Source organism: Topomyia yanbarensis, unplaced genomic scaffold, assembly GCF_030247195.1.
Source record: "Topomyia yanbarensis strain Yona2022 unplaced genomic scaffold, ASM3024719v1 HiC_scaffold_35, whole genome shotgun sequence".
NCBI lineage: Eukaryota > Metazoa > Arthropoda > Insecta > Diptera > Culicidae > Topomyia > Topomyia yanbarensis.
The window spans coordinates 201,083-225,782 of NW_026683547.1; the positions used below are offsets into that span (position 1 = coordinate 201,083).

General features: G+C 39.3%; 1 protein-coding gene across 1 annotated transcript in view; it reads right to left on the reverse strand.

Annotated features, from left to right (window-relative positions):
* LOC131695308 (disintegrin and metalloproteinase domain-containing protein 10-like) overlaps positions 1 to 18,596 on the reverse strand; it is a gene marked incomplete at its 5' end in the record, with an annotated part of 36,733 nt that extends 18,137 nt beyond the window's left edge. Inside the window, 8 exons of the mRNA XM_058983776.1 lie at positions 3,074 to 3,320; positions 3,378 to 3,659; positions 3,817 to 4,058; positions 4,129 to 4,651; positions 4,711 to 4,945; positions 5,012 to 5,172; positions 5,236 to 5,382; positions 17,953 to 18,596. Of these exons, the coding sequence (XP_058839759.1) occupies positions 3,074 to 3,320; positions 3,378 to 3,659; positions 3,817 to 4,058; positions 4,129 to 4,651; positions 4,711 to 4,945; positions 5,012 to 5,172; positions 5,236 to 5,382; positions 17,953 to 18,596 (2,481 nt within the window). The remainder of the gene's footprint in view (positions 1 to 3,073; positions 3,321 to 3,377; positions 3,660 to 3,816; positions 4,059 to 4,128; positions 4,652 to 4,710; positions 4,946 to 5,011; positions 5,173 to 5,235; positions 5,383 to 17,952) is intronic.
* Positions 18,597 to 24,700: the final 6,104 nt, after the last annotated feature.

The following is a 24,700-nucleotide window of genomic DNA, read 5'->3' on the forward strand; positions in this document are numbered from 1 at the left end:
ACAACTTGAACTCCGGACAGCCGGCTGTCGGGAGTGTTGACGACAATGTAAAATGGACCGTAAACAATGAGTTTAAAAGTGGTATTATGGTACATTAAGATTACCTAATACTAACTAACTCTCTATCATATTACCAATTATTTTTCCCCTTGGTCTAATACTAATCAAATAATTTTAGTTTTTCCTTCATTTTGTAGTAGCGCATTAATGCCGCTACTTGCAAAAGTGTTCATGTTCTATGGAATTTCCTATATACATGGCGCAATCGTGCGTAAAACCGCCGATTGCGTCAAAGCACATAACGTGCTCCCCTCCCATTTATATCACAATTAGTCATATCTCTTCCTCCTAATAGCGTGGCAGAATTTATAAATGGTCCTTATTGGTATAATCACAAGCATAAAGAGATCCCGTAGCTTGAAATATTTTACCTCGTTCGAGTAAACGTTGCGATATTACAATGAAGACGCGAAACAGAAAAAAATAGAAATGCTGCGTTCCTAAACGATATTAACATCATGTACGAATCAAACACCCCCCGTTTCCAAATAGTACCTACTTATTCTTAGCTCAGTATAATTGACTGATGAGTTAATGGACTAAAAGTAAAACATTAAATGTGACCATAAAACATTTGTTCCTCGTGCTGAAATGATTGCCGCAAATTGGTAATTGGATTTGAATTGATCTTGCGAATTGTCAATTCTCCACCCTCATACATAATTCAAAAGTCATTCACTCAGATAAGACCATGCGTATTTCCCACACGCATTAAAGACCAAGTGGATTCGTTTCCTAGTTGGTCAAATAAACACTAAACAAACAAATAAATTAGTTTGCTCAGTCTAAAGAAATGTCAGCAGAACAACGTTAAAATATTGTACACAAATGGTGTGCAGAACCCGGAATGTCACTGAAAAAGTTGGCAAAAAGCAGGAAGCAGTAAGCGAGAAAGCCGAGATTCGGTCAGGATGTCACGTTTGAAGATGAACCGAAAACAGATCGAAAAAACTCTTGCTAACCCTCGTTTGGATCAACGTATACTGACGACGTTCGAGCAAAAGAAGGAGGTTTCAATGCGTGATATGGCCAAAAAAGGCTAATGTTCATCGTGCTAAAGAACGTTTGCATCTTAAGAAATATAAGAAGAAAAAGCAGCCAAGACGCAGTCCGAAACAAGAAGCTCATGTGCAAAGTGAAAAAGTTGTACGATATGATACCTGCTGGAAATTCGAGCCTACGGGACACAATTTATTTAGTGCAAGAAGGCAACTATTGAAAATGAGCCAGTCTGAGACATCATCTCGAAAAAAAATTTTAAGATTGTTTTGATCTGCCAAGCTATTTACAGCTACGGTTAGATTTCGCAACACTAGTTGAAGTGTTAAAGGGAAGTGTTTCGATGAACAGCGGACCAAGGAATAGGTTTGTTCCAGTACCAGGAGAAACTGGAAGTACTCCGGAGAAATTCTTCTTCTGGTAGCAAACCGGAGTAAGAAGGATCAGATATTTTTTGCTCCTGTTTACTCCGGAGTGACTTCCGTGTCCTGGAACAAACCTAATGATTACAAACACTACTTCTACTCATTCTCGTTGCCAAGCACTAAATCTTCAAGACGATGCAGTGCCAAAAGCTGTATTTAATTAGTAGTGGTACTTTAAATACCATTAAGTACATTTAGTACTGTCATTGTTTAAGAAGTACTCGACATTCTTACAGTTATTTAACTGAAGAAAGATTTTAGATACCTTATGTATTTAGATTATTAATGCACTTGAAATACACAAAGTATTTTAAGCACTGTGAACATGTACTTTAAATATTTTAAGTTGTTTCACAATGAGAATAATTACATTAAGTACGAGGATGACTCTAATTATGTACAAAGGAATTATTCTTAAAAACTACGATTATTTATTTTAACCATATCTAAACCATACGTTGCACTTCATCCTACTAGTGCTCGGATCTGGAGGTACTGATCATTTCGAAATTGGATTGGTGTAGGATCTGATAAATCTTACAAATATCCATTGTTCAAGCGACGACGAACCAGATTTCGGTAAAAGTTTGTGTTATACCTACCCAGTTATTCCATGATCATATAGACATTAGACAGAACTGGTGGAAGGTTTGACACCTTCTTAAAATATTGCTCCAATAAATTTATATGTAACGTGCATGCGAACCCAAGTGATGGGATAAACCCAGTCAACTTACATAACTAATGAATAGATGACGTTTTTTTTTTCAAATAAACGAAAAAATTAATGAAAGTTAATTACAAAACAAACAAAAAATCAAATAACACTGAAAGATATGTTCTATCTATAGAAGAGATTCCGTTTATGATGATAACATTGAACGAACTGCTTAAGGTCAACGAAAACATTCGTTCGTAAATTTTGAAGATGTTCCAAAACGAGTGGGATAAGGGACCTAAAAACGAAGACTTACACAGCTCTGCTACAGAATTGTAAAAAAGTACAAATCTACTGAATTTGTATAAAAATACAGAATTTGTGCAAATTAAAAAATAAAATGTTAGTAAGACTAATCCTATATTTGTACAGATTGGGGGTTAGCGAGTGGAAAAAAACATACCAAAATAAAAAATTGCTTACTACTTTTGTTCCGGATCAGATTTAAAACATACAGCCACAAACAAAATTTGAGTCTTTTAGAGTTTGATGAAGACCAATTTGGCTTTTCACGATAATCCTAGATTGTAAATTTGTTGACTACACACTCTATCAGAAGCGTAAAAATAAACTAGTGATGTATGTTTTGTTTGTGTATGGAAAGTTTGTGGTTTGTTGCTAAATTTGGCCTAATCGTTTCGCTCTACGATTTGGTTCTATGCTTACTGGAGTGTCGTTTTTTATGAGCGGCTAAAAATAATCGTAAACAAAAGATATTAATTTTCATAATAAGCGACAGGGTTTTCAACTATAAATAGCGAAGGGGAGCATTGAGAAGGGATGTCGAATAGAAGAAAAAACGGGGGATATTTCATTGAAGAGAAATAGGAAACAACTTCAAAAAACAATAATAACTCTTGGTAGAACACACCTTTCGGTGGATAGTATTGTTGGCCTCTGCCTTCACCATACCCATGCGCTGGCACTCTGGAACTATTGGATGGTCGACTGCCACCAGTGGAAGACGACGGTTGCCCACTACGACGTTCGCCGTGACCGTCACCACCTCCGCCTCCTCTGCTTCTACCTCCACCAGCAGCATTCCCACCTCCACCACCACGAGAACGTTCATTATGCGGCGCAGGAACACTTCTCGGCCCGTGGCCATTGTGGTGACGCTGTAAAAACACGGTTAATTACAGCTCTACTCGTTTGTCTAAAACATTGAAACTCACCATTCGCCTCAACGTATTCATCGGTCGGCGCAAGGTATCGGTGATCCGCCTAGCCGGTGGTTTCTTCGGATTCGAACTGGGTGTATGAACCGCACAGCACTTTATGAATATTCCCATGAAGATGACGAACAGAATGCTGATCAGACAAACCATGTACCAATTCTCCGTCACCCACTGGGCGACAGTTTGCAGTGTTTTCGGATTGAATAGCATGTTCTTAAGCCGCACCAGCGGTCCTTCGGCGTCGATGGCACGGCATTTTAAAAATACATCACAGTAACCCTGGTCGAGGTGAATAGGGAGAAGAGAATATCGATTAATACTGGGACATTCTGTAAGATCAGAAGTCTACAATAAAACTCTACTTTTTGGTCGTTCAAACAATAACAACTATTACTTATGTTGTAATGAATTCAACTTAAAACACAAAGTAGCTCACTTGGAAGTTATCACATGGTGATCCTGGCCGCAAGCTAATACCACCGTCTGGCAGACCGTAAAGGTGAGCGAATTCACTCGTGCTCCGGCACGTATTGGTATCGTTCCCGTTCTGGCATGCCAGCTCGCACAGCTTACGCTTGTCGATGTTAGGAATGATGTGGGACGTTAGGAAGCACTCGGACATATTCCACAGCAGACAGATCGACCCAGAACAGTCGCCCTTGATGCACAGCTGGGTACCTGTCGGGAAATTCAAGGGGTGAAGCTGACGATGCAATACATTATATATGTACACCAATCAAATCATTACCGTTATTGCACTTGGTCTTATCGTCACGCGGCTTCGGTTCCGGACATTCGGCGGTCGTCCCGTTACAGGTCGAACTCCAGGAACATTCCGTTTCCTCTTTACAGGTCACATTGGCGTAGCTGGAAACGAATTTGCACGTGTTGCTATCACAACACGGACCTTGCGATGGACTGCACTGTGTGTGTGCCTTTCTGGTGCAACCCTTGGCAGTTGCATTCAGTCCTAGATCCACCTCGCCGATGACACGCGGATAGCAACATTTGTCCGAACATTCCTCGTCGTTGAAGCCACAATCGCATTCTTCGCCTATCTCAACAATCTTGTTGCCACAGAACGCGCCTTCCGATGCTTGGAAGCAGTTTCGCTTTTTGCTGTCCTCGATGGCATCTAGCACATTGGAGATGTTCCGAACCGAACAGGTGGAAAATTTACTATTATTCGGCCGGTCTCCGCTGGTGGCACTGGCAAACATGATGAAATTCCCATTGATACCTCCAGGACGACACTCAGCTGGGTAGTCATGCTGCAATGAATCGTGTTTAAGTAAGCTTTTTGTGTGAATTAAAATATAACTGAACTCACCGGTGACCCAAAATTGTGCCCGATTTCATGTGCCAGCGTTAACTGGGAAACTTTTGGCGGAACACGGCTATTGTAGTTAACGAATGTGATGATACCCGTGTTTAAGGAACGTTTGGTGCTCTGGTACAATCCCGCAACCGTTTCGGTGTAGGTTTTGTACTTTTCACAAATGCCACCGGACGCACCGGAAGCGGAAGCGACCCAGGCAAGACCGAGGGTTCCGCCAGTGAAATCTCTGTGGGAAGCAAATTTAAAACAGTATTAGTATTGATGTTTGATACAAACAGCACCTCACACTCACCTGTAGGTGAACACATAGGCAAGACAAAAAATCTCGTGATTCCCAAGCGAGTGTAGATTCAGAAAGTTCGAGACGTCAATGTTCTCCATGCAGAAAGGATTCGATTCTCCGTTGTAGTTTTCATTGCAGGCGGAGTCATCGTCAATTTTAATTCTTTGGACCTGGAACAACAAGCAGACCTGAAGCTCAATTTAATCCAAAGTATTTCAATAAGGGGCGCTTACCTCAAAACGAATGTTCCGGTGCTCTATCCGTCCGTCAAATTTTGTATTGCGATAGATGTAGTTTACCGCCGTCACGTGGTGGGCAATAAGCGACAGGATTTCCTCGCGAGTTTTCTCATCAATCTCCGACTTACGTCCCCGGTCATGCTGGAAGAGTCATGAAAAATATGCCAGATGTAGTAGCCATAGTGCCTTGATAACCGAAGGAGATGTGAGATTGGTAAGCTCAACGAAATTTGGAACCATTACATGTGTCACAAACACATAAACCGGAAACGAATATGTGAAACATGTCTCGAATTAGCATCGCCAGCTGTATTCATTTTCTGCTTTCATCGAAACCACAAACGATAAATTTAAGCGCACCATATTCATCCTGGTGCTAATAAGCTCAAGTTTGATTGCGAACACCCTTCGGAAGAACACTCGTGTTCCTTGTGTCAGCACATCCGAAATACACAAATGCGAAACTGTGATCGGCCGCCGACTCATCCACTAGGCAGCATTCGTAGTCAGCCTGTCGACTTCACACACGATAGAGTCATCCATTAAAACAAACGAAGAAATTTATCATTATGCCTCCCAGAAGTGGAATAAATAAATCATGTCGTAATTTATTATCCTTACGCGAAGGCGCTGCTAGCTGCGGTCATGAAAGGCAAACTAAAGCTAACCCATCGTCTGCGGTCAGCCAAATGAAGGCCATATACATTTTCGCTGTGCAACAACGGAGCGGAGAATTCGCCACGACAAGTAGTATCCAAATATGCTATGGTGGAATACCGATGTTCAGCTGGAATACCGATGTTTAGCTGGAAACGGAACGTAGGACTATGGGTTTCCGTGCTTGTGAACCCTTTTTTGCTTATATTGCGATTATTTAGATGCAGACAATTGAAGTTTAAGAATACAAAGTGAAAGAATTCAGAGAGTTCAGTTAGATTAGTAGCAAATAAAACTTTTAACCGAATGCGGGTAAGAAGAAATAATAAATTTAGAAAATATCAATGATTTAGGTTCAAACAGTGATCAGCTGGCTAAAAGATACTGAACATTCAAAACAGTACTTTAAAAACTTCAACATTGAAATTCGAATGTCGGTGTTACCTCTTAACGGGACTTCAGTATCAAATCAACTGAACCTTATATCACATAATGTTTTACTTTTATTCTGTTACCCATTTTTTCCTATTTGGGCAAACTTTGCCACTTCGACCAATATATGGTTATCTTTTGGAGATGCCCCTATTTGCTATACATGTTAAAAATACCCGTCTCCAGTTTTTAGGCTCGCATTGTATAGGAAAGTATTCGATGCAAATGAAGAAATTTTGGTTGAGTAACTGTAGTCATAGCCTATTGTACGATAATCGTGGCTGCGGTCCTCTAGGAGGTTGATAGGAGTCCATTTTCTTTCTCCGGACAAAACCACCCTAGAGGCCCATAGCATAAACGTCCAGCAACTATGAATTTATTTGGTTTTGTGTAGGAATAAAAGGTCAAAGTAGTTCCATTAAGGTAACATCAATGTTAGAAACTTACTTAACCCTAGTTTTGTAGCTTTCAAAAAAGTGGCATAACAGATCCACGTGAAATGCCTTGGGTATGTTTACTTGTGAATATTAGTATTGATGCATGTCTTATATCCGACCACACCAATCACGAAATTTGTGCTCTCATTGTCAATACGACTATTAATAACATAAATAGAAAATACGCCTAGTGTTCGGCATATTTGCCGCATAATGAATCATCAACCTTCTGATAATTTCAAAAGCGTTGTATCATACTTGGACAGAAATGGGTTTTCACTCATAATCGGCGATGATAACCACCACATAATTTTGGACAGCTCAAATATCAAATTGAGAGGCACTGAACTCATGGAATACTTAAGCAGTACCGATCTGCATACACTAAGGTTTTTTTTACGTTCGTAAAAACGCGTTTATTAAAAAACAGCATTTATTAAAAAATCCACGTAAGAAAAAAACTTTGTTCTCAATATAAGAATAGTTGCTTCCGCAAAGTTTTAGCTCTGTTCAAACCACGAAACTTTGCTCAAAGCACCATTTTTTTTATTTGGTTATTTCGGAGGTATGAAGTGTCTTCTATTGAGCCCCGTTTTGCATTCTATGTTAACCACTTTTATTTCAGGTTCTTGCAAAGTTTAAAACAAATGCAAAATTTTTTACATTGCCACAGTTACCATTTGATTGTAATGTTTTACTGCAAAGTTTTATCTCAGTTCTGAAGTACTTTTCAGGATGGATGTGGCAGACCAGAATGTAGGACTCAGTATTTACTAGTTAGACCAATTATTTATAACAAAACTAGGAATATTTCATCCACAGACTCTTGTTGGCTACAGCGTCATATCGCCAATGCCGGGCGTATCGTATAGCTCCATCTTTGTTGGTCTTAGGCGGCGTCCTTCCAGTTTCCCCGCACGTTCAGTGTTAAGGGGTCCCAGGTCTTCTTCTAATGCGTATAGCCAACGTGTTCGTTGCCTCCCACGAAGTCGTCGTCCTCTTCCTGCCTCCCTGCTGAATATTGTTTACGTAATTCTTTCTTCCGACATTCGTACCACATGACCAGCCCATTGCAGTCTGCCGCATGTTATCTGTTTAACATAACGCTGTTTTGTATACTTGGTACAACTCATTTCGCATATCCCGCCGACTATTGCTCGCAGCACATTACGCTCAAAGACTCCGAATGCTCTCCTATCTGCCTCCCTCAACGTTCAAGCTTCGTGGCCATAAAGAGCGACAGGGAGGATCAGTGTCTTGTATAAGGCGAATTTTGTTGACGTTTATAGGTTACGGGACCTAAACTGGTTACGTAGACCATAAAAGGCCCTGTTGGTAGCTGCATTTCGCCTTTTTACTTCACAGGAAACATCGTTGGTGTACCAAGATAAACGAGTTCTTCGGCCACTTCAAACATGTCACCATCAAGCACTACCTCGGAACCAACACCACTAGACCTGCCTCTCTCTTTACCTGCCGACCATGTACTTTGTCTTGGCTGAGTTGATGACTAAGCCTATCCTCGCCGTGTCCCTCTTAACAGGCACGAAGGCATCTTCCACTGCTCTATGATCGACTTCAATTACATCAATATCGTCGGCAAAACCAACGAGCATACGCGACCCTCTGTAATTAGCGCACTCCAGTCTGTGTCCTTTCTTGTACATGGGGTAAATGAGTTCATCCAGCCAGGGAATAGGACTATATTTGTTTCCCTACAAAAATGAAACTAAAACCGTAATTTTTTTAGATTTATGACTAATTGACAAACAGTTTAAAGAGAGTTTATGATAAACTAGGTTCTGCATTAAATTGGTTTTGTCTTGATTTCCATTGGTAATTTGGGTCAGCTCATTGGTATTCTCACCGTCAGCTCACTCACGAAGAGGTATTTTAGAATAGGTGACTATCGAGTGACCGTCGTTACCCAGGTGACTCTCAGAATATCATTTTTTTTACAAATTTTTAAACAAAATTAGCCTTATGATTTTATAATCCCAGATGACGGTTATCAGAAAACCTCCAAAATTTCAATATGGGTGTCGTTTGAAAGGGAGTGGTGCGTAGATAACGGAATCTGATGAATGACACCATTTCGAAAATCAAAATGGCGACTTCCAGATAACACAATGTGGGAGTAATTTTAAAAAGGGCGTTAAATTAACAAAAATCGATGATCGGTACGATTTTCAAATTCAAAATGATGGCTTTTGGATACTGCAGAACACAGTGGACTCATTGCTAAAAAAACTTGAAAAGAGGAAATATGTACGCATTAGTGATTGAATGACGGTATTTTGGAATTCCAGATGGCGACCACCCACAAAGCCTACAGGGGCATTGTGCAAATCGAGCCTCAGCTGTTTTACAACAACAAAAAGGACACGACATTTCAATTGCGGTCATGTAGCTCTGTTTTAACTAACAAAACTTGGCGTTTTTTTAATTTTCATGTGTGTTCGATAGAGGCACATATTGCTACGGAGCACTTTTTCGAAAAAAAATCTAAAAAAAATGGTTTTTGTTAGCTACAATAATTAATTACTTAAACAATTAGGGGTATTATTATGTTTGTGGTTTTGTCAGTCTGATCAGATGTTCCCCTATTTACAATTAAATAGTTGTCGTGGAAGAAGTTGATGAGTAGAGAAAGTGAATATTTTGAGCAAGACATGAGAGCAAACTATCCAGCTAGCAAAAGACAATAATTTTCTTCTACCAAGTTGGTACGGAAAACTAGATTAGGATAATTGTTGCCGTCGACGATTAGTACATCATTGTTTTAATTAGTTTTATTTTTGCGCAAAAGCAAATTATTTTTAAACAAATTGACAAAAAAGTCACACATTAAATGTGTCCATGCTGTTCGCAAGTGCTGTGGATCAATGATTCGTAATTTGGTAATAAATCATTAGTCAAACTAGTGAATACTGAGTACTGCGATATGGTGTGCCACCTTCACCCCGAAGAATTACTTCAGACATGAAATAAACTTCGCAGTAAAGCAATATAATCATATGGTAACTGTATCAAAACTATGCCATTGTAAAGATTTTACATTTGTTTTAAACATTACATGCACCTGAAATAAAAGTGATTAAAATGAAATTCGAAACGGGATTCAATAGAAAACACTTTATATCTCCGAAATTTATAAATAAAAAAATGGTGCTTTAGTCAAAGTTTCGTGGCTTGAACAGAGCTAAAGCTTTGTATCGAATCCGACCAGTAAAGTTTTTTCATGCGCGGAGTTTTGAAGTAACGGGGTTTTTTTATTACACGTTTTGGGGAGTTTTGAATGAACACGGTTTTTACGCGGGATTTGAAAAACCGCGGGTAATTTAAAAAAAAACCGCGTAAAAACTTCTGTGTATACTCAATGTAGGAAATTGCACGATCTGGCAGGGAAAAGGTGTTAGAAGAAACTCTCTGCTCTGGTGGTATTACGTATTAGTTGACAAACTGGCTCGTGCCCAAAAACGAGCTCGAACCATCGTTATCTGATCATAAGTACATCGTATTTAATCATATAAACGTCTCACTGCAAATCTTCACATATTGTAATCGCAAATCTATGAACAGGAACCTCGACGAAGACGACTTGAAGGTCGTGTATAAAACAAACTCACCCATATCAGCAGCATATCAAGAGGCTTGTCCGTTTCGAGTTATGCGTTCTTCTAGAGGAACACCTTGGTGGAATACCGAACTTATTCGACTCAAAAAGGTATGCAGAAGAGCATGAAATCGAAGACGCAGCAACGGGTCGGATGCCTTTAAGTTGGCTACAGAAATGCCCTTCGATCCTCTGAGCGAAGTGTTTGAGAAAGCCTCTGCACAAATGTCTCAAGTCTCAACGAGACCCAGTAGATTAGATAAGTTACTATCGAAATCGAAAGGATTTCATGTCAGTTCGATAAGAACTGCTAATGGTGAATACTCGTTTGACGAAGATGTAGTTCTCAATTGTGTTTTTGACACACAGGCTGTACGAACCCATCACTGACGACTGCCCCTGAGTTCTTTTCAGGTAGTTCTGATTCTTGGGCAGTTGCTCGTAAAATTGTGACAACCGAATCGATCAAATGGGCGATTGAAAGTTTTAATCCGTATAAGTCTCCGGGAAATGATGGAATCATTCCAGTTATACTTCAAAGCGAATATGAATACTTCAAGCATATTTTAAAAAAAGTTCTTATTTGTAGTCTTGAAACAGGTTACATTCCATTAGCGTGGCGGGAAATAACTGTAAAATTCATTCCCAAAGCTAACAGTATCACCTATGAGGAGGCAAAGAGCTCTAGACCGATCAGTCGGACCTCCTTCCTGCTCAAATCAGTGGAACGTTTAATTTAATTTCAGGATGTTAGCTTGGACGAGCACCCGTTGTATGCAATGCAACATGAATACCAGCGGGCGAAGTCTACTACCACTCTGTTACACAATGCTGTCTACAACATCGAAAAACATATGTCGTAAAAGCAATCAAGTTTACAAGTTGTTCTTGATATTGAACATGCTTTTGACAAAGTCTCTCTTGAATTCATTTTGGAAGGACCACGAGGTCATGGAGTACCTTAAAATATCACGAACTGGATACACGCAATACTTAGCAACCGACATCTGTGCTCATCGTTAAGATAAGTAGAGATAAGCAAACTGAGTGTCTGCGAATTTCCTGAAGGTGGTGTGCTGTCACCACCTTCAGGAAATCTATTAAGGGGGTTTACTCATAAAAAGGCGGAATTGTTCGTGAAAAATAGAAATTTTTAAAATTTTTATTGCAAATGAATAAAAAAACCTCGATTGGAAATTCATGTCGAAAACTCAACGTATGGGTTAGGTATTTTTCACATACAATGTGTAGGCAAAGTTTGAAAGAAGTTAGGTAGTTTTTGAATAGCAGGTAACAACGCAAATCATGTTTTTCCAGAGACGTTCTACAAAAAGCTTCGTCACCGAGTCATTTGTCGATATTTGTGCATAGAAAAATACAGCTTGTTATTGAAATGATACACTATAATGTACAAAAGTTTTGATCAATTCGCTCCATGCAAAGTTCTAAAAAAATTGCAAAAAGAATTTTTTTCACGCTGAAACCCTTACACCATCCCCCCCCCCTTAAATCACTCTATTTTTGATCAGACAGTCAGGCTGCTCTGAAAGCACTTAGTTCGGCAGATTTAAGATCAAAATAAGTAATCGCATGTCGAACTCAAATCGAAGAACTTTGCATTTTAAATGCTATTTACCTCTTATGGGTACCCGGTCATTCCGGAAATGAATGGACGCACGAATTGGCAAGAGCTGGCGCTGCAACTGCCTTCTTTGGTCCAGAATCAGTTCTAGCTATCCGGATTTTTGGGTCTCCATACATAGATGAAGGAGGATAAGCTATTGTTCCTAACCCTGTGTTGTAAATAGTTTAAGCTGAATTTGAATAAAAAAAAATCTCTCCGGGTTGGCAAAGCTGTATTATCGTGCAACATGATGCCAAACTATGTTGCCATTCACCTTTGATACAGAACGCCTGTCCCTTACCTCCCCATGGTGACAACCGGGGTACCTTATGTCGTTTTTGCTTAAACTCGGGACTGGGCCGGGTTCTATCCCCAAGCGGTATTAGTTCATTAACTTAGACAGGTTGACGGATTGGAGCCTGTCTCAGTTTCGTTTCTAGCGGGAGTGGCATTAGTGAAGATCTGCTGGGATCTGTGGTCGTGTGCTGACAGGGAAGGAAAATAAACGACGCGAGCGTGAAACTAGTGTATCCGTCATGCAAAGTGAATCTTGCGACACAGTTAATGGTTATTTTGGGCAGCTCAAAATTATTTCTTTTGTAGGTTCGGCTTGTATACAATCCTCGATTAATATTTGTTTCTCTTTTGCTTGTTTTCATTCCGTAAAAATATTTGAAATTTCAATTGAGACATATTCTCGTTATTTACCGTGACGGTTTCAGTAATATCAGTAAGTTCAGTTCAATACCGAAATTGCAACCAAGGACGGTCACACGAGCTAAGTATAAAGTAGAAAAAACACTCCCATTACAAAAAAGATGGCCGGCTGTCCGGAGTTCGAGTTAAGCGATTACAAATTTCGGAAATCGAAACGACTTTCGTGCATAAAAACGTCTTGTGGTCCTAGCACCTAATTCTCAAACGATTATAGATACCAAACTAGCTCGTGGTTTTAACAATAATCCGACGGCCGGTTGTTTGAAGTTGAAATTGATGTAGTTTAGGGAAAAAGTAACTCACTCTCGATGGCCGACTATCCAGACCTTAAACACAAGAAAACATAACTAAATATCTTTTTGCTCTGTATATACGTGTGCTCGGAAACTAACCATCCCACCGCATTATACATATTCATTTCGAGGCCGCATTACCTGCTTATGGCGAATCCTAGATCTATGCCTGTCCTTCGATCCAACTCCGTAATACCCATGGAAGCATTGCTGAGTTGTTGGCCTTCCTTAAGTAGGTATTTCAACATTTCCTACCCTATCCTAAGTATCGGTGAAGATGGTCGTGGCCAGCAGAGACGATTCTCATGCTATTAGTTTACTGAACTTAAAAGAGATTAAATTCATTCCCGATCATTTATCTCACAAGCAAGATGGGTTCAGCTACCTATAGGCAACATGATAATCGTTAGTATGCAATCTAAGTATAGCACCATACTTCGCAACGCAACGCAAATTTAATGACAATATCTCTTCGTGGGTGTTGCTGTTTTTCTTTTTGACGTAGGACTACGTCTTTGTTTTCGATATGGGGGTGCACTGGTATGTAACGAAAAGTGGTCCAATTTTAAACGCATATAATTCAGACATCTCACGATAAATTTTCAAATTTTTTGCGCATATCCCCTCGAAATACTTCTAAGAATAGATTCCTATAGATAAACCCAAAGATTTTTGATATCATGGCTTTAAAAATTTAAGTAATGTACAACCTGGTCAAAATATCGCGCATTTACGCACCGAAGTTAGCGCTTCCCAAGTCCAGTACGACAGATTTGTGTACCTAGCGCGCTACGCTTTTATGAATCACGACATCATCGACTATTTAAAGAACGGATTCAGCCGGACAAGCTCAGTTGCCTATTGAACGGCTGGCGGAGCAGATCACTGCGCTGTGTGTTTTCACAGCCAGTGTAGCTGAGTTAGAAGTCTATTACACTGGCTGTGAAGGTACGCTACCCGGTATGCTTTCTTTTATGTTGTGCTCGTTTCCACTTTTATGTACAATCTCGAACACAATTATTCGTTAGGGCATTGCAAAAAAAATTTTTTTTTTAATTCTCAACCCCCCCCCCCCCCCCTCAATAGTTTTCTAGAAACAAAGATATCTTCATTCAAATACTAAGATTATTTCCTTTCAAAAGTGGTATAAATTTCTAATTTTCTGATTGCTACTTCAAATGTTATAGCATTTAATGTATTTTTCCTCCATATTTTCCCATACTACAAATTTCAAAAAATTTCAAGCGATGTGGGCGGGGGTCAAAAATTGTCCAAATGATGTGAAATTTGGCATCTGAGCTTACTTTGACATTTGTCACAATATGAGAGGGGGGCCTTTGAGAATTAAAAAACGCTGGTGCTGAAAGAAGATTTCGCTAGATTTTCTGAAGGTGTTATACTCAATACAACGGCGCAAGTGCCGGAGGGTTAACATAGTGTCGTGATACTAGTTGTCTCTTTCGCTCTACCCATCATCATCAGCGATGACTCATTTTGCTTTGTGCGCTTGAGTTTAATGTTTGAGGCGAATGTGTAGGGGGGCATACACTAATTACGTAAGGGCATATGGGGGGAGGGGGAGTCTCAAAATATCTTACAAATTCTTATCTGAGGGAGAGGGAGGGTTTGTTCTTTTATACGTAATATCATAAAAAAGTATGAAAATGAAATCAAGGTATTTGGAAAATGTTCTGTCATGCGATTGTGACAGATCTTGTGGGCCGAATATTTCCAGAGTGTGAACTGTATTTTACTTCAAGAATATTCGAAGATGTCGGAGCTATGCGTACGATAATCGTCACAGTTGGAGCTCAGAATAAATTCATGCCAGAACAGGTTATAAATTCTTTTGAGCTTTACATCACAAAAAAAGAGATTCAAAGTAAGTGGATTATTGCGAAGCAGATTATATGAACCAGATTGGCTTTTCTAAAGTTGTTCTACTAGGATGCAAATAAAATTACTACAGATGAATGCAGTTAAATTTTGTCATGAATTTTCTTGAAATAATTCTGTAAGTATCGTTTTCGCTATCTTATTTAATGAACTAACAATATGATTTTTTAATTACGAAAATCATGATAAGATCTTATGTTGGGGGGAGGGGGAGTTCGTCAAAATCTTACGAATTCTTATCTGGGGGGATGGGGAGGTTGGAATGTTCTAAAAATGCCTTACGTAATTAGTGTACGGTCCCTAGGTAGGTATATCTAATTTGTTAGCAGGGTTGCCATATTCACAGATTTTTGTGTATTGTCACAGATTTTTTTTCACAATTTTTTATTACAGTTTTTTTCACAGATGGCAGATTTTTGGCATTTTTATGAAAATTTCAGATTTTTGGAAATATTGTGATTTTTCACAGATTTTTCGGAAATTTATCACAGATTTTTTGCCTGTTTCAGTTATCACAGATGGTAAAAAGATATTTTTGACCGAAACACAGATTTCAATGTAGCATCCCTGTTTGTTAGCGGTTGCAAGCGTAATCTGCATGATAGCAATCTGTGCCTTCATTGCGCAAAGAAGAAAACTTTCTTAGCAACAAATTTACGCGGATCGATGGAAATTACAACGAAAGATTATTATTTAGCTTCGATCAATTCATTGATTCATTTCCACCTCACGTGATTCATTTCCATTCAGCCTGTCCTATTTTGATTCAGCTAATAGGTATGTACATACTACAAAGCCTATTTATGAATGAATACACTGCCACTCGAAAAACTGTTGAAAAAGCTCATCTAAAGTCCATACATAAAATTGTTTTCGATTATTGTATATTCATAGTTTCAATATATAATTAAGACCACTGCATTCGCTACATTTGCATGCGTACTTTAGGAAAGTTACAATAATGGCAGCATATAACTAAAAAGCTTGGTCCATGCATGAAATGTGATTATATTGCCTAAAATTTGATTTTTCTTCGGCGGTCCGCGTTTTTTACCACACACAATCGAAAAGTTTGTACAATTTTTAAAAGCTGATCTTGTGCTACAAAAATTTAGTTCCAGATATTAGTTCGGTCACAGTTTTCTGTCTTTTTTCTTCAAATCTTCTCAAATAAGTTTAATCGGATTAGATCACCTACTACAAATGAAATGACCTGATAACCGAGAAGGTTTGGTATGTAACATTCTATGTTGATTGATTGTGTTTAAACAATGCGAAAGAATTACATAAGAAATATATTTGATTTATTATTACTCTAAATGTACTAATAAAATAAATATTTTACATTAAGTAGTATAGTCCTACGTCTACAGTTCGTGCAACCCCATAGGGCTGTGCCTTGTAGTTTTTTTTATTTCGATTATAGAGGTTTTAACCTTAAGGTCATTCGCCTCTTCGGGTTGGAGCAGTAGAAAGAATAATTTACACGTGCATATACAATTTCAGTTAGGACAGTCCGCAGCAAAACTCAACAAATTGAGCGGTGTTGCTGTTATTTATATCGTTCGTATAATGTATGATAGTTCAAATGGACAACGTTACAATTTGTTGGTCCGTGTTGTGTGGATCAAAAAGTGTTACGCTTCAGTGATATATCTCTAAAGTAGCAACGTTCGACCATCTCTAGACTAAGGTAACATCGGGATAATTTACTGACATAAACTATCCCTATTTTAAGGAATGCAGATTCACCATATGAAAATCGAAAAAATCAAAATAAAAAAGCAGAGCGCTTCGTTTACGATAACAACTTTAAACACATCATAAAGCACGCAGAATGTAATTGTTCATCTGGACAACGGTGTACGAATAGTAAGTATACCTTTAGCTGGTCTAACTTCTTAATATCTCCTTCTTGTCCAAGGTTCTGTTCAACCTCAAACATTGCTGTCTAACTATGAAGGTCATATTCCCGATGGTTGGTTCAGTCGAAATACTTCTAACCGCGGATTACATTATGCGAGTTAATAGAAACGTAGCGCAAAGATATGTTTTACATACAAATATTTTGTAATCTTTCCAATGTTCACACAACTAGTTTCATTTTAGAAAACGGTAAGCTGAAATTAAACATCTCGGTGATGTGATCGTCTTAGGACGGTCCTGGAAACTAATATTTAGACGTTGTCAACTCCTATGTACGCACACGTATTGGCCATTAAAGCATAAGTGTCGCATATGCATTTTTGTTATCTGCTTGATTGTATTCTCTATCATCTATAATTCACAATCCACAAAACAGAACACCAGGTTTGTTTATAAAACATCAAGAAAACTACCCAAACATGTTTGTCCCACCCACAAGGCTCACAGAAAATGCAAACCTTGAACAGCGTTATCCTCGGCTGTTTTCAATATGGGACCCTTATGCTTTAATATGCAGCGTACGTGTTCGCAGATTTGGTAAATCGGCAACTATCACAAGTATCGTCTCCGTCGAACGATATGTACCTATACCATTTGTCTGCAACTTCTCACAAGTATAGCAACACCAAAGCAGACTGACCCGCCAACTTCAAGCAATTCTACCACTCTTCCTGAAAAGATTTAGTGTCACGTTGTACGCTTTCTGAGCAGGTAGGATGATGAAAACTATTAGAAGGAACGTCGCTGAATACGTGCTACAATATGTGGCGACTGAGTGAATGCAAATATTTTCATACCGTGTTCACGTCATAACTTTATACCATCAATCTCGCACGAACGTATGATAATAACCGCTGCCTGCTATCTACCCTTGAAATTGAAGCGAATCATGTAGTTTTATTGGGAAAATGTGCGATAAACTTGAATGGAACTTGGCTATTTAGGAGTGTTTCAAAACATGTATGTTCGTTTAATAGTACTGCTACAAAATACTGGCAGGGACGTAACCCACTGCTTTGGTCCCCAATTTGATGTTTATTATACCATTTTCCCGCGAACAAACATTAATCAAACCAATCCCAAGCACCATCTCGAAATAACAATAATACTCACATCAGCGATACCGTCCCGGATGTGCCGCCAGATCAGCGGATCTGTCTGGATGTAGAGTGAGCAGGTATTTTTGTTCTCTTCCTTCTGGCGGAATGCCCGTCGGACCCTTTCGTGGGACCTCTGGTGCCATTCCTGGTCGTCGGGATTCTCGTCCGTCGCTCGCCAGTTGGCAGCCTTCGAATACTTTTCGTGAGCAAATTTGAACTCATACCCGGTCTCGACCCGGTTAGTGCTTCTACTGCCTTTGTGAGTATAATTGTTTGCATTCACGTTCTGTTTAGAATTAATTTTACGATAATTGTTATAATAATTCTGGCTTGCGCCAGTGCTACCACTATCGTTAACGTTATTATAGTTTGGCTGAGTTGATGATTTTTGGAATAAATCTCGCTCTAAATTATGCACACTGTTATCTGCGCTGTCGCTGCCAGCGGTCGAAGCGCTCCGTCGCCGGGCCGAATCACCTCCGTTCCTGTCTGCGGTGGTTTCCTCCTGTCGCTGCTGTTCCTCGCTCTCGTCTACGGCAGAGTTTTGGACACGGTCCATCCAAGCGGACACTTCCTCGTTAATACCACACCCAGAGGGATGACCTGCAATAGAAGAACACAATAAAGTTAGATATGTGCTGGAAATATTTCGCCCGGCTCAGCAAGGATTTCATCGAGCTGGACAAGGCACACTGGCATGTCGGATGGTTTTCAGATGTGGTACCGTGTTATGCTTGAGAATTATGATATTTGCCGCTAGCTATTCCGGGTTTTACAGTGTATTAGAAAAAAGTGCACATTGTAAAAATGTAAAAATTGTTCAAGCGAATTTCAGAATGCGATTCTACGCCCAACGGCAGCTGTGACTAAAAAAATCCAGTCAACGTCAGCACCTTCGCCCTCCGAATGGCCTCCAAATAATAATAATCAAATCAATATCGTGACATTCATGTATAAATTCAAATGCAAACTGAATTAGAGCTCTGACCCGTACTAATTCTGCATTCTCGGGTAGCGATGGTACAAGCCGAGTCCGAATGTAGTTTAGCTCGCCAACACATGGCAAATCGGCACTGTTTCTAACGGAAGCGAAAGCGACATTCAACAGTCAAAAGAGCATGTTGGTAGGTCGGTCGCGGTCGGGGTATGGTGTGATTGTCAAACGGCATATATTTTGTGCGTAAATGCCTTGGTCCAGCATTTGGACCTGGTTTTTTGGTTAGTTCACCATAACATAAGAGATTTTGCATATCTCGTATTATAATACTAGTCGTTGACAACACTTGCAAAAGGTATTGTTTATTATTGTTTAACCATGGTAATCGGGTTCGGTGATGTTGGTTACGAAATACTTGCTGGAAAGCGTGTCGGTTGTTGTTTCAAACGCAATTGCAATCTTGTTTCTTACCGATTTTTCAATTATGCAACATCTTAATAACTGCAAGCAAACACATTCTTTAACAAAAGCAAAACATTCGTCGGTTCAATGTTTTACTTTCGTCATTAAACAACGTAACTTTTTTACGAAAAGCTAAATTATAGTTCTACAATTTTGACGTAAAGTGGCCTCCGTGACCCAAAGTAACCCCCGATGACGCGGTACTTTTAATTCTTTGGGTGAAAAAAGAGATCCTAACTTTGAAAATCATCACTGACAATCAAAGCCCGGATTACTTTAACATTTTTAAATTTGGTCTTTATATGATTCAAAAGAAATATAAAGAAATGCCAATAGTGAATTTCGATTAAGTTTGTTTTTGGAATATAAAAACTGCTTGAACACTACTCTGATCTTTTTTGTGCTTTTTATCGTTCATCACATTCCTTTTTCTTTCACTAACTGCAGTGTGTCTACCCCAACTGTAAATGTATCCAGTCAAGCAGATAATGATGCACACGACGAAGAAGATGTTGTCGATGGTAACGTTGGATGTCACTGAACATCTCATAGTGTTAATGTTGTCAGTAAATTAACGCCGATGCGTTGGTGGTGACGCCACCAGTGCAGAGAAAGAGAGAGAAATCTTTATCGGAAAGCTGCCAACAGATGAAAGCATACTGGAATATAGGGATGATCTAAACGCTTAAACTCGAAGTATCCGACACTCAAGTAATCGATAACAAATGTAAACAATTTTATTCTAAATGGCTATTGAGATGAGAAGACAAATCACACTTACTTCATCGTCCCATGACTTTCCTCATTCGAATCTGATCGTCAACTAGGGGGTACGGAAGGATTTTAATGATTTATAGAAATTTAGTTTTAGAAGACTCTCGAAGTCAACTATAAATAATTTGAGAAAGCGTCGAAAGCACACATCCTATTTAAAAGTCAGTCTTCAGTATAGAAAATTATAAATTGACCATTGGTATGTACATACCAAAAATGTTTTATATAACTTCTTGAAAATCCCGACTCTGTACAAAACACACAGATTATAAATGCGCCGTTCACCACACTACAACAGTCTCATGTTTTATTTCACAAATGTCTAAATAAAAACAATATTCAATCATCGAATCAGAAATCAGAATATATTGGCTCGATTAGTACATTCCCCATGTTATTTCTTGCCTTGCCATGTCGTCTCATCATTTTTTTAAAGTGAATTGAAAGGGAGCTGAATGAAAAAGGTAGGGGGAAATGGAAAAAGGCAATAAAACACAATCACAATACAAAACAGCAAACCGACTAAATTCTCCACTTCCGAAGGAATAATAAACCGTACTGATAAGGCCTATAGCTCTGTACAATACTTTGTTAAAAACAATAACATATTCTTGAATTTTATCTCCCTGTACATAGGTTCGTCTATGTATGGAGAAACAAAATCCGGATACGCAATTGCATTACTGTTGCTCCGTAATCGGATTCACCAAGATCACACGAATAACACTCCAGTAATAGTAGCCATGTGAAAATTGAGTTTGCAATGTCAAGTCAGTGCCATGGACGTCTCCAGTCCGATGGTAAAGATGGCTCGCAAAATGTATCTGATTCACGATTTGATAAATTGGATTTCAAAGTTCAGAAACGCATTTCTTGACATGCGTGGAGAGTGGTGAGGAATTTCGCAAATACACCGCAAATATGTTTCTCAAAAAAACCACTAACGACACTAAAACCTTAACACTTCATAATGGTTTACACAAACTAGTAATCACGATAGGGTTGTATACAAACGCTTTTCAATGGACCATTTTCTGGTTAAATAGGGGAGCACGCGCCTCCTGTACCGCCCCTGGATCCGCCAGCGGTCAATGCCCTGACTAGAATACTACAATTGTGCTTGAAAAACCGCAACAAATTCTTTGGCCTTTTCGGACTCACATCCTACATCGATGGCATGTTCAAATGCAGCCCAAGAACGAATATTGTGCTTTATCCAGCTAATATGACTGTATGACAATGTACTCCGCACAGAGACGCGAAGATTTATGCTTGGAATAAAGTCCAGTATCTACTACGCGACCGACATAAGTTGAATCTTATATAACGATAGTAGACACCAGCACCGACTCGGCCCTCCTACAAAGAACCATCAGAACTACGTGATCGCACCAGCTCCAGGTCTTACATTGTTTGCCGAAAGTTCGTATGCATTGGCCGAAGACCATGCAAACTCTTCTGATTCTTAAAATCGATGTGAGCAGACCAACCCGAGTTTTCAGTTAAGAAGCATCCTAACGTACTGTGACTTGATCTACAACAATAATTTTAGAGCATGAGCATGATGACCGTACAATTCGTAGTTGCTACTCCGTGATTGACTAGGACAAGCGAAATTGCGCAGGGAATCATCGAATGAGTCCTGGGAGTAGCTCAATGTGCACGTTTCGAGAGCTCTATACTTTCAAATGCTAATAACGGCTCCGGCCACGTCCTCCAATCATCGGGGAAGGAAAGGAATGTTAGTGAAACAAACGTTGTTATGGAAACCGTGTATAACTCTGTACGTTTGTCACGGAAAGAACTTTTTGTTAGTAGGATGGGGTAAATAGTTACATAAATCTGGATTCACCTTGATAAGTGATACGATCTATGCAACTCTCAGAAGTATTATCATGTGTTCTTTGCTCTGGGCAGCCGGCTGCCGAGAATTTGTGATAGATTTATCGTTTGCTGAATAAATTTTGCAATGCTCGGTTTGTAAAAAAAGCAACTTAAGCTCACGATTGCCGACAGTCGGGAATTTGGTTAAATATCTCGCTAAAGTTATGCGAATGTATGGTATAGCCAAGCGACCTTTTTCCAAAAGCCTTGCGGTTATTTTTATATTTTTGTGAATTATGCCTATCGTCCATTATGCCTAACGTACATTATGTCAATCGTCCATTATGCCTAACGTCCATTATGCCTAACGCACTTATGCCTAACGTATGTATGCCTAACGTTGCGCACCCTTAAAAACACCCTCATACCATCAATAAACAATTTATTGATGAATAAATTGTTTACGGTCAACATTTATATTCTTCTGTGGTTCACTTTAAAAAAAACTAAAGTGAACAATACGATGAGATGCAGAATCACTCTTGCATGGCTTATTGAAGGGAACCTGGGGTATATTCGTGGTATATTTAAGGGGGCAAAATCTCAACTTCAAATGTCTATTCACGCGTAAATTTACCGAAAACAGCATTGAATTTAAACGCCATTTCTTTTGTCTCAAAGGGTGGCAACCAGAGTTAAAAATAATCGAAGCTCTTTTATGACGGCTAAAAATAAACCTGGACTCGTAATTAGGTTCTTTACTGACGAAGTTAACCTCACTTTTCTTGACAGTTCGCTTGTACTGTTTACATGGGCTTAGAAAAATTTTGCGGACGACTAGATTCGCTCGAAGCAAATCGCAAAGAATTTGTCTAAGTCCATGTATACAGTACAAGCGAACTGTCAAAAATGAACACTCGAGTTCATTTGTGACGTCATCGTAAAATATTCAATGAATTGAAAAAAATCATTCAAAAATCCAAAAATTCAAAAATTATTCATTTAGTTGAATTGAGTTCTACAAGATGACGACACGAATTAACTCATGATGAATGAAGTTCATGTGTGCTGTTCATTTTAATTTTCGGTGGCTTGTTTACTTCGTAAGTTGCGTGAGTGCGAGTGCAACGGGTACTGATACATTCGAACTTACGTAACTTCCATGTAAATAAACCATCGAGAATTGTCAAACGAAGTTCATCCGGCTCATTTTGTGGGGTTATGTCGGTTGGTGTAAAACCTAATATTGGTCAATAACATTCCTTTCACTAATTCTCCAAGTAAATGTTGCTACAACATATAAAATATTAATTATCGCTTACATTGTGCCAAGCCCTACTTTGATGCGTTTGTTACGTTGTTGCACGTTCGCGTCGTGCAATTAGGTTTTACACCAATCGACATAACTCCACAAAATAAGTCAGATGAATTTCGTTTGACAATTCTCGGTGGTTTGTTTACATGGAAGTTACGTGAGTTCGAATGTAACAGATGAGCACCCGTTGAACTCGCACTCACGTAACTGACAAAGTGAACAAACCACCGAGAATTGTCAAACATGAACTTCATTCATCATGAGTTCATTCGTGTCGTCATCTTGTAGAACTCAATAATCGGAGATGAATGCGGCTGAACATGATCAATCTTCATTCGATGAATTTGAATATTTGTAACTCTGGTGGCAACGCAACAGGTTTTCTTCTGATTTGAAGCGGAAAAAACGTGAGTATTTCGCACATTTCCAATATTATTATTTGGCAATATTTTCCTTTAATCCAAACAAAATGCATTTCTTCTACACAGCCTGTTTAAAACTTATGTTTAATTGTATCAACGGTATGTGACCGAAACACGACATTTTAAAAACAATACAATATCATGAAAAGCGATTACCTTTAGCGTCTCGAGGCATTTGTCGAAATAGATATCGTAATAAAGGGCGAACACGAAATTATTGCGACACATTCAACAGGGCATAACTTTTTTACCATTGGGTAAAAATCAACCAAATTTTGCACACTTTCTCATTGATGTGTATTGTTTACAAACTCGAAGTCGTGTTTTTCGATTAAACGAAAATGCAGGTGAACTAACGCGAGTCGAGAGAACAAATTCTTTCCAAACACCTGGAATTTCCTGACCTGTCGCACCGGCAGTTGGGAAAAATGTTGAACATTCACCATTCAACCGTCTCCAGAGTGTTGAAGCGGTGCCAGGAGCGGTTGACGTTGGACCACGGTAAAGGAGCTGGAAGAAAACCGGGACCGGAGAACAAAAAGACGGAGGGAAAGGTGAAACGGATGATTAAAGCAAATCCCAACGTCTCAAGCCGTGATTTGGCTAAAAAGATCGGCATGTCGCAGAGCAACGTCCAGAATGCAAAGAAGAGAGCTGGACTACATACATACAAGGTACAGAACTTCCCAAACCGCGATGAGCGGCAACAATCGACGGCTAAAACTCGGGCACGGAAGCTCTACGAGAAGATGCTAACAAAATATGGCTGCTGTGTGATGGACGACGAAACGCATATAAAAGTCGATTTTAAGCGAATTCCGGGGTTGGAGTTTTTCACCGGCAAGAGCAAGTTCTATGTGGACGACAAATTTAAGAAGAAGAAAATGTCGAAGTTCGCCTCCAAATATCTCATTTGGCAGGCCATCTGCTCTTGCGGACTGAGGAGTGAGCCTTTCGTGACAAAGAGCACAGTAAATGGCGAGATCTACAAATCTGAGTGCCTCGAGAAGCGGCTTTTGCCGTTCTT